This window comes from Enoplosus armatus, chromosome 5 (genome assembly GCF_043641665.1).
Source record: "Enoplosus armatus isolate fEnoArm2 chromosome 5, fEnoArm2.hap1, whole genome shotgun sequence".
NCBI classification, from domain to species: Eukaryota; Metazoa; Chordata; class Actinopteri; order Centrarchiformes; family Enoplosidae; genus Enoplosus; species Enoplosus armatus.
Window position 1 is genome coordinate 12,314,667 of NC_092184.1, and position 18,976 is coordinate 12,333,642.

The 18,976-nt window shown below is 39.8% G+C and overlaps 3 protein-coding genes across 3 annotated transcripts; all 3 read right to left on the minus strand.

The window, feature by feature from the left end:
• Positions 1–17: 17 nt before the first annotated feature.
• LOC139285133 (extracellular calcium-sensing receptor-like) lies at positions 18–4,439 on the minus strand. The gene is made up of 6 exons (XM_070905611.1): positions 4,132–4,439; positions 3,640–3,937; positions 2,696–3,490; positions 2,292–2,519; positions 1,974–2,097; positions 18–931 (listed from the first exon to the last, which is right to left on the minus strand). Exons 1-6 carry the CDS (start codon positions 4,362–4,364, stop codon positions 18–20), a joined length of 2,592 nt encoding a protein of 863 aa, XP_070761712.1. The 5' UTR covers positions 4,365–4,439.
• A 2,501-nt stretch (positions 4,440–6,940) lies between these two features.
• Positions 6,941–10,913, minus strand: LOC139284873 (extracellular calcium-sensing receptor-like). Its single transcript, XM_070905210.1, has 6 exons — positions 10,597–10,913; positions 10,103–10,400; positions 9,134–9,928; positions 8,732–8,959; positions 8,498–8,621; positions 6,941–7,854 (listed from the first exon to the last, which is right to left on the minus strand). The coding sequence occupies exons 1-6, from the start codon at positions 10,911–10,913 to the stop codon at positions 6,941–6,943; spliced, it is 2,676 nt and encodes an 891-aa protein (XP_070761311.1).
• A 3,189-nt stretch (positions 10,914–14,102) lies between these two features.
• LOC139285888 (extracellular calcium-sensing receptor-like) lies at positions 14,103–18,321 on the minus strand. The gene is given in 6 exon segments (XM_070906561.1): positions 14,103–15,016; positions 15,866–15,989; positions 16,221–16,448; positions 16,626–17,420; positions 17,586–17,883; positions 18,011–18,321. Coding segments are annotated over 6 exon segments (2,670 nt in total).
• Between the last annotated feature and the right edge of the window lie 655 nt (positions 18,322–18,976).

The following is an 18,976-nucleotide window of genomic DNA, read 5'->3' on the forward strand; positions in this document are numbered from 1 at the left end:
CATATTATTTTGAGTTTTCAGTATGATTTTGGTGCCCCCTTCCCCATCATATTCTTCTTTGTATTCTTCTCTGGTTTCAGTAAGATAATATAACATTTTGGAATAAAAATACAAATGAGCAGTCCAAAACTTGAAGCCAGAATAGCAAAAATCTCCACAGCAACACTGAACTTCCCAGGAGAGCTGACATACGCTGGGATAAAAGTGATCCATACTGCGCAGAATATCAACATGCTAAAGGTGATAAATTTGGCTTCATTGAAATTATCAGGCAGTTTTCGAGCCAGAAAAGCAAGAATAAAACACAACATGGCCAGAAGTCCTATGTACCCAAGTACAGCCCAAAAGCCTACAGCTGAGCCCAGAGCACACTCTAAAATGATTTTGTCCTTGAACTCCTTAAAATTCTTAAATGGAAAAGGAGGAGAAATTGTTAACCAGAGGATACATATGACAACTTGTATGAGAGTGAAACCCACAACACTGAGTTTCTGGTGTACAGGCCCAAACCATTTCATCACATTACTACCTGGAAGTGTGGCCCTGAAGGCCATTAACACCACTATTGTTTTCCCCAGAACACAAGAGATACAGAGGACAAAGGTGATGCCGAATGCTGTGTGTCGCAGCATGCAGGACCACTCAGAGGGCCGGCCGATAAAGGTCAGAGAACACAGGAAACACAGAGTCAAAGAGAAGAGCAGCAGGAAGCTCAGCTCAGAGTTGTTGGCTCTGACAATAGGAGTCTGCCTGTATCTGAAGAAAATGAAAGCCACGAAAGCAGTCATGCATGTTCCAAATAGAGAGGCTGCAGTGAGCAGTGCTCCCATAATCTCTTCATATGATAGAAACTCTGCCTCCTTCTTTACACAGGCATCTCTTCTCTCATTTGACCAGAACTCAGGGGGGCATCGCACACAGGTGATAGAATCTGAAAAATAATATTGAAACAGGAGTTAGACTTGACAGTACATTTGTCTTTTTTGTCTCAATGTTGAATCTTTTCTGTGCCAATAATACAGACACTGTATGATTACCCGATAAAAAATGGATAACCTTATGACAGCTCCATGGTATCATCATGAATTACCTGGATCTTATAAGTATGAGATACAGTATAAAGATATATTATTAATTCATTTTTGTTCATTTGTTTCTCATTCTTATTTCTTTATAACTAAGCATTATATGTATTGTTTATTGAAAGGTATCATGCTGCTGCATAGATGAAATGTCAGTATTCAAATGTCAAAAACAATTTCATTCAGTCTCAGTGCATTTATTGCAGTTTCAGAGAGCGCAATATCAAAACCTCAGCAGATAATGCTGAGATGCTAAATGATCAGATACCAGGAGGAGGATGTGAGAAAACACTGTAGGTCATTTTGTTATTTGACTGAGCTGACCCTTTAATGACCATTTTGTTTACATTTTTACGACTTGTCTTTTTGGACTGCCAATAGCAGTTTAAGAAAGTGCTTTGTAATTAGTTATATAATTAAAGATTTCTGGCCTTGTGATTCATAGTGGTTGTACCAAAGAATACATTGCTGCTGACAATACATGCCACAATCCCTCTCTTCTAAACTCATTGATTTGACCCAAGATGTCTGAGAATGAATGAATTCAAAACAACACAGGCTGTCCCAAAACTTCCCAGGCATTTTCTCCTTTTTCTGTAAACAGTTAAGTAAGTTGGAGTAATTTTGAATGCCATTGAGTTACAAACAGGTTTTACATTGGGGCTTTATTCTTGATATGGATTTTGAAGACTGTACACAAATGTATGTAGCTGATTTCAGACTTAAGTATCAGTATTTCTTTTGGATATTTGGCATATTGGTGAATTCATAACTACTGCATAATCAATGCTTCTGAAATCAGATTACAAAACTATGTCATGTCTTAAAATTGGCATGTCAACATGACAACTTTTAGACTTTTCTTTTATTTTGCATTAAATATTACTTCACCTGTAATGTTGCTTATCTCTCCCTCTGCACATCTTAAACAGTCATAGCAGCAGATAGGCTTTCCTTTCTGCAGAACCTTGCGACTTCCTCGGGGACACTTCTCACTGCAAATTGACACAGGGACCTGCATGAACAAAACAACTATGAGAAACATGTATGGACATTCACTTTGGCAAGGCTTTGTCTTTGTAAGCATCTGTTATTAATTTTGATTTATTGAAACCATTATGGTACAGTAACAACACCTAATAACTTATACAATTCTAACAATTCAAATACACTGTCATTAACAACTACAGTGGTCACATGGTATCTTACCTGTTGTGAGTTATGCACCCAAATTAAAGACTTATTTTGCAGATGCAGCTGTTTGTCTGCAGGTAAAGATGCATCATGAAGACCGACTGTGACAAAGTCCACAATTCCATTTTCTGTTGGTTGCCAGTTTATAATTTCATACTTTGCTGCTGGGTCTCCATTCTCATTAAAGTAGACATCATCTCCATCCTTTGTTTTGAACTGAATCTTTTTTATGTGTTGTAAAATCTAAGGAGATTTGCATCAATGTAAACCATTATCTGACAAACATTTTGTCGGCCTATTGTCTCAACAGCATGATAGACAGACTGCAACAATTTATTTTTCAAAATGTAAACTATTGTCTCTGTTAACATGATATCGTATGTAAAAACTATAATTTAAGTATTTGGTGTTCAACTCACCGTAAATGGATCTAGTTTCACCTTGTTGTTACATGTTTTATTACAGCTGAGAATGTTATGAAGTGCGTGGGCCACAGCATACACTCCTTTATAGACATTGTTAAAGATAGGCATGAGCGACATATCAGTGAAGCTGTTTTGAACTCCAGTAAGATCTTCATGTCCCGTACATTCTCTCGGATTCCCTGACGACGACTTTGACTGTTCAAATTTACAGCTGAACAGTGTCTCCCAAAACTCTGTAAACATTTCATTACTAGAAGAATTGAGCGGCTTCACATCCAACATGAATTCTGTCATGCCACTGACATGTGCTTTTGGGATGGACAGGCCTATGGCACCATCCAGAATGTGATGTCTATCCATGGCTGCAGTTTGGGAATCAAAGATCCAGCTCTCACTGCCTACCCACTGGTACCCCGTCAAGTTGTGGCGAGACAACTCATGTATTAGCACATCCATATCCATGTGTGAGAGGAAAGCAATAATCACCTTGGAAGTGGAAGCCTTGATAATGTCAACTATTTTTTGTTTTTTGTCTGGTGGATCTGTTCTAAAGAAGGATACAGAGTACTCCAGACAGATGCCCAGAAGCTTTGCAGTTTCTGTGAATATGGCCATGCCATTGTTCCCGTAATCATCATTTGTTCTAATCGCTCCAACCCAAGTCCAACCAAAGTGCTTGACCAACTGGGCCAGGGCTCTGCTCTGGTAGTAGTCACTGGGAATTGTTCTGAGGAAGGATGGGTACTTGGTTTTATCACTGAGACAAGCACAAGTAGCAAAGTGGCTGATCTATAAGGAAAGAAATTATGTCCTGAGATAAAGATGTACAATTTAACATTTACACAACATAGTATAATTCCTATATGACCACATTACTTTAGTTACAGAATAATACTTATTTTTCACAAATATAATTCCATTTTACCAATCTTACTCACCAATGGGATATGAAAGGGTCCAATGACAGTAGCTATTGCCATACAAGGAGAGGAAGAGGTCTCTCCCATAATGGCCTGCACTTGGGCAGGTCTGGGACATGGTGCCGTGGAGGTTGCAGACACCACTTCATTACCATTAGCCAACGCCAGTGCAACCCTCACACCTCTGGCAATGGAGCCACAGACATCATAGATCTTATAGCCCAGAGAGATGCCAGGCAGTAGGTCTGTGTTGTTGTTAATCTCTTCTATGGCAAAGAGCATAGCCTGAGCAAATTGGAACCCTCTGAAATTCAAACTTCATACAGACAGTTAGAAATAGTTGGAATTGCAAACAATGTATCTTTGAAATACAAACATTTGATGTTATTAATACACAACAAGGAATATTTCTTACTTTCATACTCTGATAACTTTTTCTGCCCGTTTTGTATCTGTACTCACTTCCTCTTGGATATTGTAAATCTAAACAGATTTTTACGGTATATTTACCTGGTGCATTGCAGTGGCAGTGGTTTCTGCATGTAGGTATCCTGTCTGTCTTTCCAGCTGCTGTGGAAAGAAAAGATTCCCCCCAACATAATGTCTCCATGCTTAGATAGCTGGGGGTTCTCAGGATCTCCTCTTCGCCTGCACATCAGCTCCTCAGCCTGAGAGACAGACGCCACCAACAACAACTGTAAGAGTGCCCAACCCTTCTCTGGCCACCTCTGTGTGGACGTCATACTGTCAAAAAGAGCTGAACCATTTGGGGGTATCACGCGCACCTTAATGTAAATCAAAAGCTCGCACTGATATTTATATATTTTGGAGCATCATAAAAAATAATACAGAACAATGATGTTTTATCTCTGTGGACCCACAAGGTGGGGCGAGGAGAAGGAGGTGACCAAACAGAAAAAAAGTTTTAAGTTTCACAACTGAAATCTAAACATTGAAAAATAATGCAGGATGAAGGTGATGTAAAGTTGAGAAAATTAGACTCATGAAGCTCACTGAAATGCCTCACAACCGTATTCTTATTAAAAATGCATTAACTGTTTTGGTTTTGTTTTGTTTTGTTTTGTTGTGGTTTGGGGGCCTCTAAGGGGCAGTGCAAAAAGCTGTAAACAAAACATTATCTCCTTGAATATTGTCCTATAACATATCACACCTGCACCTATGACACCTTGATTGAAACAATGAACTATAAATGGTGAATAAACACAAAATTACATAAGATACCAACAATGCAACCAAAGGCATAAGAGGTCTACAAATGTTGCTTTACGCACATTAACTGAAAAACATAAAGCAACTACTTCCCATGGCTTGTGTGCCTAAATCCTGTTTAACGCTTAGACAGGAAGTCACAGGTTATTTCCTGTGGTACTTAATGGAGCCACTAGGTGGCATTTGTGATTGTAGAGTACTTGTGGTTGCTTTTCTCCAAAAGCTGAATACGTCTCTACTTTACGCCACAGCCTAAACTGACTACCCACATTCAAATGAATGGGAGGACTGGCGTTTTCGCCGCGACGCCGGATTTGGTATGAATGCAGCCTTAGACTTAGACTTACATCAGCATACCAATAAGAACCACTAGGTTTTTTCACAATAGTTTTAACACTGCTTAAACATGTCTGAGGCAACAAACACATCTGGGAGCATGAAAATGGTTCCCTTCTGCATGAGAGGAGCCAGACTGAGTATGAATAAGTCATCAGGGTCTGTTGACACAGGAACAATAGGCCCTGAATTTATAATGGCAGCTACTTCTGCAATAAAGTTGACAAGCACTTCTTGAGTTAATTTGGTGTTTTTGAGATTGAAGAACATGGAGTCCGGAATTCTTCTAATGAGACCAATCATCCTTTCCTATGTTTCCGATGCCAAAATGGTATATGGTATATGGTATGGTATATGATTGGAGACTGTTATAGATCAACCAAGAGATCCAAACTGGGAAAAAAAGTCGACACGTGCATTCCATTTGCTATCAATTGTGTCCTCCCCTTCATGAGGACTGGAGTCAATAAAAAGACTGGGTTAGTTGAAGCAAACAATATCGATACTCGGCTGTTCTTGTTCTATCAGTGTTACAGAGTACGGGGTGCTCGGCTGTTGGGTAGGAAACTGTTAGATAATGATTCCTGATTTGCAGCTTTGTTTTGTTCATGTCAAATTTTGTAAATCCTCTGTAAAATGAAGTAGCTTCTAAGTTTGAGAAGTTAGCACAAGTATTGTATACTGTAGGGATTTTACAGGGCAGTGTTGTAAGTGTTTTTCTGTTTTCTCCTCCCCATTGAGGGCTTACTGCCGTATTTGTGCTGGAATAGTACTGGATGTCTTTTCATTTGCTTTGAACCATACCTGTTTCTTTTGGTAAATTGAAAACCATTTCCTTCAGTGGAAACCGTGTGTTACAGCCGCAGTCGTATTTTCAGTATGAAAGTATGTATGATGTGCATCAGGCGTGTATGTGTATGCAGATAGGTATGTTTCCGGGACGAGGAGGTGATTAGCTCCCTCTCGATGACATCCCACTTATAACGAGCCAAGATGGCGGTGATGCAGCGCAGAGCAGAACTCATCTCCCTCTTCTTCCAAATGGCAACAGTCATCTCTGCTGCAACTGGTGACATTGTAGTTTGTAGGAACTCTGCCATGGTGATGGCTTTTGGTCACCAGGAGTTTGAAGGGGTGGGCTGCCGATTCTGTTGACCTTGTTTTAGTAAGGGAGGTAAGATATTGTAGTTTGGTTTCTTTGTTCTTGTTTTGGTTATGTTGTGGTTATATATGTTATACCTTCCTAGCTTGATTTGTGTTATTTTGGCCTTTGCCCAACCTTAAGTCAATTCTCAGCTCTTTGGGAAGAAGAGTCTTATTCATGTTGTGTCTTACCACCCAAAGACAGGGAGTAACACTGGGCTTTATTATATTTTTTATTCCATAAGTAAAAAAACTAGTAGAAAAGACAATCCAAACCCACAACAGCATTTGAAGTTGCAAGTGTGATTTATCCCAGTTTCACATAAAAAAATCAATGTGATCACAAAATGTTACAAATAGGCAACATTAATAATAACATTAATTGCTCTAACCTGCATAAGTTTTATCATGAGGTCAAGTAAAGATGAAAGATGTGAAGGAGAATTCATAAGGACTTTGGAAAAGACAATCACGGTGCAAAGAAAATCCGACTGCACTTGCACGAGGGTACATAATTATGCGATGGTCACTTTAAATGTTGCTAATATACATATGTATACAATACACACATACACTATATTATTATTATTATTATTATTAATTTAGGTATTCAAAATGATTTTGGTGCCCCCTTCCCCATCATATTCTTCTTTGTATTCTTCTCTGGTTTCAGTAAGATAATATAACATTTTGGAATGAAAATACAAATGAGCAGTCCAAAACTTGAGGCCAGAATAGCAAAAATCTCCACAGCAACACTGAACTTCCCAGGAGAGCTGACATACGCTGGGATAAAAGTGATCCATACTGCGCAGAATATCAACATGCTAAAGGTGATAAATTTGGCTTCATTGAAATTATCAGGCAGTTTTCGAGCCAGGAAGGCAAGAATAAAACACAACATGGCCAGAAGTCCTATGTACCCAAGTACAGCCCAAAAGCCTACAGCTGAGCCCAGAGCGCACTCAAAAATTATTTTATCCTTCAACCCCTTAAAATTCTGAAATGGAAAAGGAGGAGAAATTGTTAACCAGAGGATACATATGAAAACTTGGATAAGTGTGAAACCCACAACACTGAGTTTCTGGTGTACAGGCCCAAACCATTTCATCACATTACTACCTGGAAGTGTGGCCCTGAAGGCCATTAACACCACTATTGTTTTCCCCAGAACACAAGAAATACAGAGGACAAAGGTGATGCCGAATGCTGTGTGTCGCAGCATGCAGGACCACTCAGAGGGCGGACCGATGAAGGTCAGAGAACACAGGAAACACAGAGTCAAAGAGAAGAGCAGCAGGAAGCTCAGCTCAGAGTTGTTGGCTCTGACAATAGGAGTCTGCCTGTATCTGAAGAAAATGAAAGCCACGAAAGCAGTCATGCATGTTCCAAATAGAGAGGCTGCAGTGAGCAGTGCTCCCATAATCTCTTCATATGATAGAAACTCTGCCTCCTTCTTTACACAGGCATCTCTTCTCTCATTTGACCAGAACTCAGGGTGGCATCGCACGCAGGTGATAGAATCTGAAAAATAATATTGAAGCAGGAGTTAGACTTGACAGTACATTTGTCTTTTTTGTCTCTATCTTGTATCTTTTCCATGCCTACAAGAAAGACACCATATAATTACCAGAAAATAAATGGATAAACGTATGACAGCTACATGATATCAACATGAATGACTTGACATCGTACATATCGTACTAGTATTTGTTAATCTTTGTACATTTTTTTTAAATGAAGCTTCATGTGCATTGTTTAATGAAAGGCATTATGCTGACCCAAGAAGTCTGAGAATGAATGAACTGAAGATAACACAGACTGTCCCAAATATCCCAGGGATTTTCTATTTATTTCTATAAACAATGAAATTTGAGTAATTTTAAATAATACATTTTTCACATTGGGACTTTGATATGCATTTCCAAGACTGTCCACATATTTATGTAGCTGATTTCAGAGTTATGTAGCAGTATCTATTTAGGTATCTTTAGATATTTGATGTATTGATCTTTAATGCAATTATATAGATTTTTGGTTGTCTCAACAGACTAATTACTGCATAATGCTTTTGAAAACTATGCCATTTATTAAAATTGGCATGTGAACATGACAACATTTAGACTTTTAGAGAATTTGTTTTGTCTTGCATTAAATATTACTACACCTGTAATGTTGCTTATCTCTCCCTCTGCACATCTTAAACAGTCATAGCAGCAGATAGGCTTTCCTTTCTGCAGAACCTTGCGACTTCCTGGGGGACACTTCTCACTGCAAACTGACACAGGGACCTGCATAAACAACATGACCATGAGAAAAATGTATGCACATTCACGAGGTATTTTAATAACTTAGTTGAGAGACTGTCATTTACAACTACAGTGATCACATGGTATCTTACCTGTTGTGAGTTATGCACCCAAATTAAAGACTTATTTTGCAGATGCAGCTGTTTGTCTGCAGGTAAAGATGCATCATGAAGACCGACTGTGACAAAGTCCACAATTCCATTTTCTGTTGGCTGCCAATTTATAATTTCATACTTTGCTGCTGGGTCTCCATTCTCATTAAAGTAGACCTCATCTCCTTCCTTTGTTTTGAACTGAATCTTTCTTATGTGTTTTAGAATCTAAGAAGATATGCATCAACGTAAATCATTATCTGACAAACATTTTGTAGGTAGGTGTATTGTCTAAACAGCATGATAGACAGATTTCAACAATTTATTTTCAAAATTTGAGCTATTGTCTTAACATTACTGTACGTAAAAACTGTACATTTAAATCTTTGGTGTTCAACTCACCATAAATGGATCTAGTTTCACTTTGTTGTTACATGTTTTACTACAGCTGAGAATGTTATGAAGTGCGTGGGCCACAGCATACACTCCTTTATAGACATTGTTAAAGATAGGCATGAGCGACATATCAGTGAAGCTGTTTCGCAATCCAGTCAGATCTTCATGTCCCGTACATTCTCTCTGATTCCCTGCCGATGACTTTGACTGCTTGAATTTACAGCTAAATAATGTCTCCCAAAACTCTGTGAACATTTCATTATGAGATGAATTCAGCGGCTTCACATCCAACATGAACTCTCTCATGCCACTGACATGTGCTTTTGGGATGGACAGGCCTATGGCACCATCCAGAATGTGATGTCTATCCATGGCTGCAGTTTGGGAATCAAAGATCCAGGCCTCAGTGCCTACCCACTGGTACCCCGTCAAGTTGCAATGAGACAATACGTGTACTAGCACATCCATATCCGTAGGGGAGAGGAAAGTGACAATCACCTTGGAAGTGGAAGACTTGATAATGTCAACTATTTTTTGTATCTTTTCTGGAGGATCTGTTCTAAAGACAGAGACAGAGTACTCCAGACAGATGCCCAGCTGCTGGGCAGTTTTTGTGAATGTGGCCATGCCAGTATTTCCGTAATCATCATTTGTTCTAATCGCTCCAACCCAAGTCCAACCAAAGTGCTTGACCAACTGGGCCAGGGCTCTGCTCTGGTAGTAGTCACTGGGAATTGTTCTGAGGAAGGATGGGTACTTGGTTTTATCACTGAGACAAGCACAAGTAGCAAAGTGGCTGATCTAAAAGAAAAAAAGAAATCTCAACATCCCAAATGAAAGACTTAAAAAATATAAAACGTTTACACTGCGTACTACAATGATTGCACAATCCCTTTTGCTATGAGCAGCTGGAAGAATTACAGAGCAATCATTATTTTTCATGAATACAATCTAATTTTTACCAATCTTACCCACCAATGGGATGTGAAAGGGTCCGATGACAGTAGCTATAGCCATGCAAGGAGAAGAAGACGTCTCTCCCATAATGGCCTGCACTTGGGCAGGTCTGGTACATGGTGCCTCGGAGGGTGCAGACACCCCTTCATTACCATTAGCCAACGCCAGTGCAACCCTCACACCTCTGGCTATAGAGGTGCAGGCATCATAGATCTTGTAGCCCAGAGAGATGCCAGGCAGTAGGTCTGTGCTGTTATTAATCTCCTCTATGGCAAAGAGCATAGCCTGAGCATACTGGAACCCTCTGAAATTCAAACTTGATGAGCACAGATATAAATAGTTGGAATTGCAACCAATTTGTTCTTGAAATAGAAACAATAGAATGATAAATGAAAGCATTTGGTGGCATTAATACACACAACAAATATATTTTATTTGAATACTCACCTTTTTTTTATGTCCACTTCCTCTTAGATATTTTAAATCTTAATAGACTTTTACGGTATATTTACCTGGTGCATTGCAGTGGCAGTGGTTTCTGCGTGTAGGTATCATGTCTGTCTTTCCAGCTGCTGTGGAAAGAGAAGATTCCCCCCAGCATAATATCCCCATCCTTAGATAGATGGGGGCTCTCATGATCCCCTCTTCGCCTGCACAGCGGCTCTTCAGCCTGAGAGACAGACGCCACCATTAACAGCTGTAAGAGTGCCCAACCCTGCTCTGGCCACCTTTGTGTGGACGTCATACTGTGGATGAAGAGAGCTAAACCACTGAGTGGCATCATACGCACCTTAATGTAAATCAAAAACTTGCACTGATATTTATACATTTTGGAGCAGTATAGAAAATAATAATAGAACAGTGATGTTTTACCTCCGTGAACGTACAAGGTGGGGCGAGGGGAGGGAGGTGCCCAAACAGAAAAGGTGTTTTGAGCCTTGGCCTATTTTAAATATCTTAACTGTATATGTTATCAGACAAGAATATTCAATTGTGCTGTACAAAATATTTCCCTATTTTTTGTTAATATTTTATCATTATGGAGGTGCACTTCTTTAACTGATTGAATGAATATATGGTATGAAGGGCAATAAAAATAATATTAAAGGGGACCTATTGTGCTTTTCCTTATTTTCAGTCATATACCAAAAGTTGCCAAATAATGAGTTAAACATATGTAAAAGTTATCCCTCTGAGCCAAAAAGCTCAGTCAGGCTCTGAACGTTACGTTTACAATGCTTTTTTCGACTTATTCCTTGTAAGGAACTCTTCTCCAGGCACAGCAGTGACAGCACGCCCACCAAGAAAAAACAAACAAACAAAAAAAAGAGCATGTGAAGTAGAAGGACATACTCATCCGCCCATTCAGTCTGAAGTTATTCAGCCGCTATGCTCAGGACTACTCTTCAAGTTTTTGGAGGTTGTTCAGTATGTCTCGCAGAAAGTGCTTTTTCCGTTGTGAGCGAAAGTTGGTTAGTCTTTTGATGGACAGATGGCTTTACTTGTTGCTGAAGTAATCGCTAACTACTGCTCTTAGCCATTGATTGCCCTAGAAGGCAATAGAGCATGTTGTCACAGATAACTGGGATTGTAGAAGCAGGAGACGGCCGACAAGGGGGAGCACTGGGCAGTTCTAAGAAGTGGGGATGGTAGAATGGAGCTGTCCACATTGCAACTGGAACAGGTATTTATGGCGCTGGAGGCGTTTAAAAGTCCATGGCAATTATTTGACCTATTGCAATTAACAATTTCAGGAATGAGAGAGTTTATAGGGTTAATAGAGGGTCCTGGCTCCTCATGAACAGTTGAGGAAAAAACAAAAATCAGACTGGTGCTGGGCCCCTGTGATGTCAGTAGAAGTGGGACTGGTCAAAATGAGTGTAAGTCTGGGAATTGTTTTGGCTGCCTGATAGTGGGAAATGTGGGTGAGCGACACAGGATGTGTGTAACCCCTAACCCTTTGCGAACAGCAGTTTTGCCCCTTAACAGTCAGGATGCGTGTCATAATTTCTAAACAACTGCCCCAAAAGAGGTTGAAATTATCAGTGTAGGAGACACTTTGGGCAACGCAGGCTGATGACAGCCAGGTGTGCAGCGACAATAGCCTGCAGAAATTCCCACCCGAGGCCAGAGGAGGGGATAGGAATGGACACATAGATGTGACTCATGGATCTAGTCAGTGTGGTGAACAGGTACACAAAATCAGTTTTCAATAGTTCAGACTGCTGTTTATAGATATAATTTGTTGCAACATGGACAATGTTCTTGGCAAGGTTCATTAGCTAGGACCTCAAGGGCTTTATCGACTCTATCGTGGACAGTGGCACCTGGGAAACAAGTTATTGTTGAACTTGCTCTGACATTCCTGATGATCGAGTCACCTATAACCAAAGATGTTAGCTAATGTAGGCATTGACTTGTGGACTTGGAGCTGGTTATCCTGAATAAGTGCTCTGCCGTACATATTTTATGAAGTTATTATAAATAAGGTGCAAGAACAAGACCACGCCTCTCACGCTCACTAATCCAATCACCTGTGCCGTGTAAATTCAACCACCTGTGCCTCACTATTTCAATCAACCATGCATACATACATAACACATTTTGTCTCAGTTCTCTCAATGTTGTGAGCTGATGTAGGCATTGACTTGTGGACTTGGAGCTGGTTACCCTGGAGGAGGAGGAATGCCTGGTGCCTGCTGGACTAGGGGCTCCACTCGTTCCTTTCTGCAGCTGCAATGCATTGGCTATAGGCTCCAGGTTATCTGTGGATGGGTGTTGCTCCAGCTTCCCCAATACCTCAAACCTGTTTCCTACTAGATAGAACCAGGTTTAGCATTAAGCCCTCTTCCTTGTGGATCGAGCTGACAATAGGCGGCTCTAGATGACAGAGGGACCAAACTAAGGAAGGGTGGTGTTATTGTCAGGGAAGTGGGAGAAGCAGGTGCAGAATCAACTCTATAAGAAAGATCCAGTATGGGATAATCGAGGCACAGGTAAAAATCAATTAAAAGTTAAACATCCAGAGATATGAAGTTTTAAAAAGGGTATCAAAACTAACAATGATCAAACCAACAACGATCAAGCAACAGCCAGCCACACAGCGTCACATGGTGATGACGTAGAATGACTATCCTATCTACTATTAAATGCTGTACTTGTTCACCAGCTAGTTGCTAACTGTCATTAGACATTTGGTGCTGGGCAGGTAGCGGACATAGGATTTTAGATTTGTTTTGCAGAACAAAGCCTGTTGCAGCTGAGAGCGGTGAAACAGTAAATCAATAAATAGTAAATCAAAACAGTAAAGCTGGGCGCTGTAACAGTAAAACAGAGCAACAGGCTGGGATGGTGAAAGGTAGAATGAAATATATCTTTATGTTAATATCTCAAATATAGTACAAGATAAACATAAATCATTATAGGCCTAAAAATACGTCCTTGTTGCTTTTTCATACTTCTGGAATTGTCTGAAATATGTTAATTACATAATCCTGCCCTGTGAGAAATCAAAAAAGCCTCCAATAACAAGGTCCTCATCTTGGGCCGGTTCGGCTGGTTGTGCTGAGCGTTGCAGTCAGGACACAGTCTCCCCTCCCCAATAGCAGAACCAAGAGGAGCAACCTCAACAATGGCATAGCTCTGCTATTCAAACTGGGCCAATCGACTCTGCAGCTCATGCCAGGGCTTTTTACATGTTCAACAACAAGAGGGTAGTTGTCATGGTTGAACTCAAGACTCAGAAGAGCAAATGAAACCAAACAAGTTAAGCCAAAGATATTTGTTTTTGTTAAAATTTGAATTTTATTCTTTGATTACAATTTTATACAGTGTATTATATCTTCTGAAATCAGTATGCCATGTCCTAAATGACATGATATACAGAGGAAAAATACTACACTAGTACAAAGCAAGTCTTCAATGAATTGAGGTTAGACATCTACTTGACAGTCTGGTTAATAAATTATGTAAAATTTTAATGGCAGTATATGCCTTTGCCACCATATTTTTTGAGTTTTCAGAATGATTTTGGTGCCCCCTTCCCCATCATATTCTTCTTTGTATTCTTCTCTGGTTTCAGTAAGATAATATAACATTTTGGAATAAAAATACAAATGAGCAGTCCAAAACTTGAAGCCAGAATAGCAAAAACCTCCACAGCAACACTGAACTTCCCAGGAGAGCTGACATACGCTGGGATAAAAGTGATCCATACTGCGCAGAATATCAACATGCTGAAGGTGATAAATTTGGCTTCATTGAAATTATCAGGCAGTTTTCGAGCCAGAAAAGCAAGAATAAAACACAACATGGCCAGAAGTCCTATGTACCCAAGTACAGCCCAAAAGCCTACAGCTGAGCCCAGAGCGCACTCTAGAATGATTTTGTCCTTGAACTCCTTAAAATTCTTAAACGGAAAAGGAGGAGAAATTGTTAACCAGAGGATACATATGACAACTTGTATGAGAGTGAAACCCACAACACTGAGTTTCTGCTGTGCAGGCCCAAACCATTTCATCACATTACTACCTGGAAGTGTGGCCCTGAAGGCCATTAACACCACTATTGTTTTCCCCAGAACACAAGAGATACAGAGGACAAAGGTGATGCCGAATGCTGTGTGTCGCAGCATGCAGGACCACTCAGAGGGCGGACCGATGAAGGTCAGAGAACACAGGAAACACAGAGTCAAAGAGAAGAGCAGCAGGAAGCTCAGCTCAGAGTTGTTGGCTCTGACAATAGGAGTCTGCCTGTATCTGAAGAAAATGAAAGCCACGAAAGCAGTCATGCATGTTCCAAATAGAGAGGCTGCAGTGAGCAGTGCTCCCATAATCTCTTCATATGATAGAAACTCTGCCTCCTTCTTTACACAGGCATCTCTTCTCTCATTTGACCAGAACTCAGGGGGGCATCGCACGCAGGTGATAGAATCTGAAAAATAATATTGAAGCAGGAGTTTCTCAGTACATTTGTCTTTTGTCTTGTCTCTTTGTTGAATATGTTCTATACCTACAAGACACATACGGAATGATAGACATATATCATAAATGGATAACCTTATGACAGCTACATGGTATCATCATGAATGATATGGATAAAGTACAAGATACAGTATGAAGAGGTATTATGCCAATTTTAAATGCTGTAGCAAAAGTATGAAGTCATTCATGCTTAATGCATTTTTTCCAGTTTCAGAGAGAGAGAGATGTCAAATCCTCGGCAGATAAGACCAAAACTATCTGCATGCTCAGATACTATGAGTTGACCCTTTAATGACCATTTTAATGACCATGACCATTGAAATAGTATTTTTAGGAAGTACTTTACATTAACTTTTTAACTTTAGAGTTTCTGACGTTGTGATTCATAGTGGTTGTACCAAATAATACATTGCTGCTGACAATTCATACCACAATCCCTCTCTTCTCATCCCATAGATGTGACCTAAGAAGTCTGAGAATGAATGAGCTGAAAACAACACAGACTGCCCCAAACATCCCAGGGACTTTCTCCTTTTTCTATAAACAGTGAAATTTGAGTCAATTTTAATGCAAATTAGTTACTTTTTTTTGCCTTGATATGCATATCCAAGACACAAATGTATGTAGCTGATTTCAGACTTTTGTATGAGTATTTGTTTGTAATTGTATTTGAAGACTACACAATTACTGTATAATCATTCACAATGTTTTTGAAATCAGTTGACAAAACAATGAAATTGGCATGTGAACATGACAACTTTTAGACTTTTATTTTGTCTTGCATTAAACAATGCTCCACCTGTAATGTTGCTTATTTCTCCCTCTGTGCATCTTAAACAGTCATAGCAGCAGATAGGCTTCCCTTTCTGCAGAACCTTGCGACTTCCTGGGGGACACTTCTCACTGCAAACTGACACAGGGACCTGCATGAACAACACAATTATGAGAAACATGTATGGGCATTCACTTTGACAAGATGCTGTCTTTACAAGCACCTATTGTTAAATTGTATGCATTTTATGTAACTAAACATTATGATTATCCTGTAACAATAACTAATAACTTACACAACTATGACAATTCAAATAGACAATAACTAATAACTTAGTTGAGAGACTGTCATTAACAACTACAGTGGTCACATGGTATCTTACCTGTTGTGAGTTATGCACCCAAATTAAAGACTTATTTTGCAGATGCAGCTGTTTGTCTGCAGGTAAAGATGCATCATGAAGACCGACTGTGACAAAGTCCACAATTCCATTTTCTGTTGGTTGCCAGTTTATAATTTCATACTTTGCTGCTGGGTCTCCATTCTCATTAAAGTAGACATCATCTCCTTCCTTTGTTTTGAACTGAATCTTTCTTATGTGTTGTAAAATCTAAGAAGATATGCATCAATGTAAATCATTATCTGATGAACATATGGTAGGCATATTGTCTCAACAGCATGATAGACAGACAACAGGCAACAATTTACGTTTCCAAATTTAAACCATTTGTTTGTTAATGTGACTTAATGTAAAAACTATAATTTAAGTATTTGGTGTTCAACTCACCATAAATTGATCTAGCTGCACCTTGTTGTTACATGTTTTATTACAGCTGAGAATGTTATGAAGTGCGTGGGCCACAGCATACACTCCTTTATAGACATTGTTAAAGATAGGCATGAGCGACATATCCGTGAAGGTGTTTTCAACTCCAGTCAGATCTTCATGTCCAGTACATTCTCTCTGATTCCCTGCTGATGACTTTGACTGCTTGAATTTACAGCTAAATAATGTCTCCCAAAACTCTGTAAAAATTACATTTCTAGATGAATTGAGCGGCTTCACATCCAGTATGAACTCTCTCATACCACTGACATGTGCTTTTGGGATGGACAGGCCTATGGCACCATCCAGAATGTGATGTCTATCCATGGCTGCAGTTTGGGAATCAAAGATCCAGGCCTCAGTGCCTACCCACTGGTACCCCGTCAGGTTGTGGCGAGACAACTCATGTATTAGCATATCTATGTCCATGTGGGAGAGGAAAGTGACAATCACCTTGGAAGTGGAAGCCTTGATAATGTCAACTATCTTTTGTATTTTGTCTGGTGGATCTGTTCTAAAGAAGGATACAGAGTACTCCAGACAGATGCCCAGCTGCTGGGCGGTTTCAGTGAATGTGGCCATGCCATTATTGCCGTAATCATCATTTGTTCTAATAGCTCCAACCCAAGTCCAACCAAAGTGCCTGACCAACTGGGCCAGGGCTCTGCTCTGGTAGTAGTCACTGGGAATTGTTCTGAGGAAGGATGGGTACTTGGTTTTATCACTGAGACAAGCACAAGTAGCAAAGTGGCTGATCTAAAAGAAAAAAAGGAATGATGTCCTGAGATAAAGATGTACAATGTAAAACATTTACACAACATACTACAATCCTTTCACAACCCCCATTTTCTTTGACCAGAAGAATTATAGAACAATCACATTTTTTACTAATATAATTACGTTTTTAAAAATCTTACTCACCAATGGGATGTGAAAGGGTCCGATGACAGTAGCTATAGCCATGCAAGGAGAGGAAGAGGTCTCTCCAATAATGGCCTGCACTTGGGCAGGTCTGGTACATGGTGCCTCGGAGGGTGCAGATACCCCTTCATTACCATTAGCCAACGCCAGTGCAACCCTCACACCTCTGGCTATAGAGCCACAGGCATCATAGATCTTATAGCCCAGAGAGATGCCAGGCAGGAGGTCTGTGCTGTTATTAATCTCCTCTATGGCAAAGAGCATAGCCTGAGCATACTGGAACCCTCTGAAATTCAAACTTGATGAGGACAGTTATAAATATTTGAAATTTAATATATTTCTTTGTTGTTTGTACCTGTTTTGTATCTGTACTCACATCCTCTTAGACATTTTAAATCTGAAAAGTTTTCTATGGTATAATTTACCTGGTGCATTGCAGTGGCAGTGGTTTCTGCATGTAGCTATCATGTCTGTCCTTCCAGCTGCTGTGGAAAGAGAAGATTCCCCCCAACATAATGTCCCCATCCTTAGATAGCTGGGGGTTCTCAGGATCCCCTCTCCACCTGCACACCAGCTCCTCCGCCTGAGAAATAGAAGCCACCAACAACAGCTGTAAGAGTGCCCAACCCTGCTCTGGCCACCTCTGTGTGGACATCGTAACTGTCTAAGCTAAACCACTGGGTGGCTTCACATTTACGTTAATGTAAATCAGAAGCTTGAACTGATATTTATACATTTTGGAGCAGCATAAAAAATAATAATAGAACAGTGATGTCTTACCTCTTTGGTAGGTAGGACGAGGGGAGGGAGGTGCCCAAACAGAAAAATAGTTCCTCCTCAGGGAGTCTTCTCATATCACTTTTACTATTCTATGCAAACTGTCTTTAATTTAAGAGTGGGCCTAACTAATCAGCCTTCAGTTATTTGCATACAGGGTATGAAGCACTGTGAGTACATGCCGTTGTGAGCTTCAGCGTGGTACTGACAGATCAGTATTCAGCTGCATCTCTTCGGCTTGAGTTTAAACAAGTTTTGACCTAGGTCAAGAAGCTTTCCAATCTTTTGATGTGGTTGTAGGGTTTGTAAGCAGTACTGAAATCAACAAAAATGTATAATTTACCATAGTATTGACTGATTCAAGGTGTTCAGAAGTAAGGTGGAGCAGTTAAACCTTTATAAGCAGATGTTAAATGCTTTAAAGCAAACGAAAATTCATCCATATATAAACAGTCTCTGGCTGAGAATTTTCACAGCAGAGAGGTTTGAATGATATTTTATAATTTATACTGCATTATGATATATTCAAGACTGTACAGAAGAAGTACAAGAAGTACAGTTCATACTTTAACTTATATACAGAGAGGCCCAACTTGCCTGACTATCATATGCTA

Bases quoted from the DNA above. Each gene is read 5' to 3' on its own strand.
- LOC139285133 (XM_070905611.1), bottom strand. From the start codon at position 4,364: ATGACGTCCACACAGAGGTGGCCAGAGAAGGGTTGGGCACTCTTACAG. The intron at 2,520-2,695 runs GTGAGTTGAACA...AAATCTCCTTAG, and splicing joins TGAAACTAGATCCATTTACG to ATTTTACAACACATAAAAAA. The intron at 2,098-2,291 runs GTAAGATACCAT...TTGTTCATGCAG, and splicing joins GGGTGCATAACTCACAACAG to GTCCCTGTGTCAATTTGCAG.
- LOC139284873 (XM_070905210.1), bottom strand. From the start codon at position 10,913: ATGTATAAATATCAGTGCAAGTTTTTGATTTACATTAAGGTGCGTATG. The intron at 8,622-8,731 runs GTAAGATACCAT...TTGTTTATGCAG, and splicing joins GGGTGCATAACTCACAACAG to GTCCCTGTGTCAGTTTGCAG. The intron at 7,855-8,497 runs GTGTAGTAATAT...ATTATTTTTCAG, and splicing joins AGAGATAAGCAACATTACAG to ATTCTATCACCTGCGTGCGA.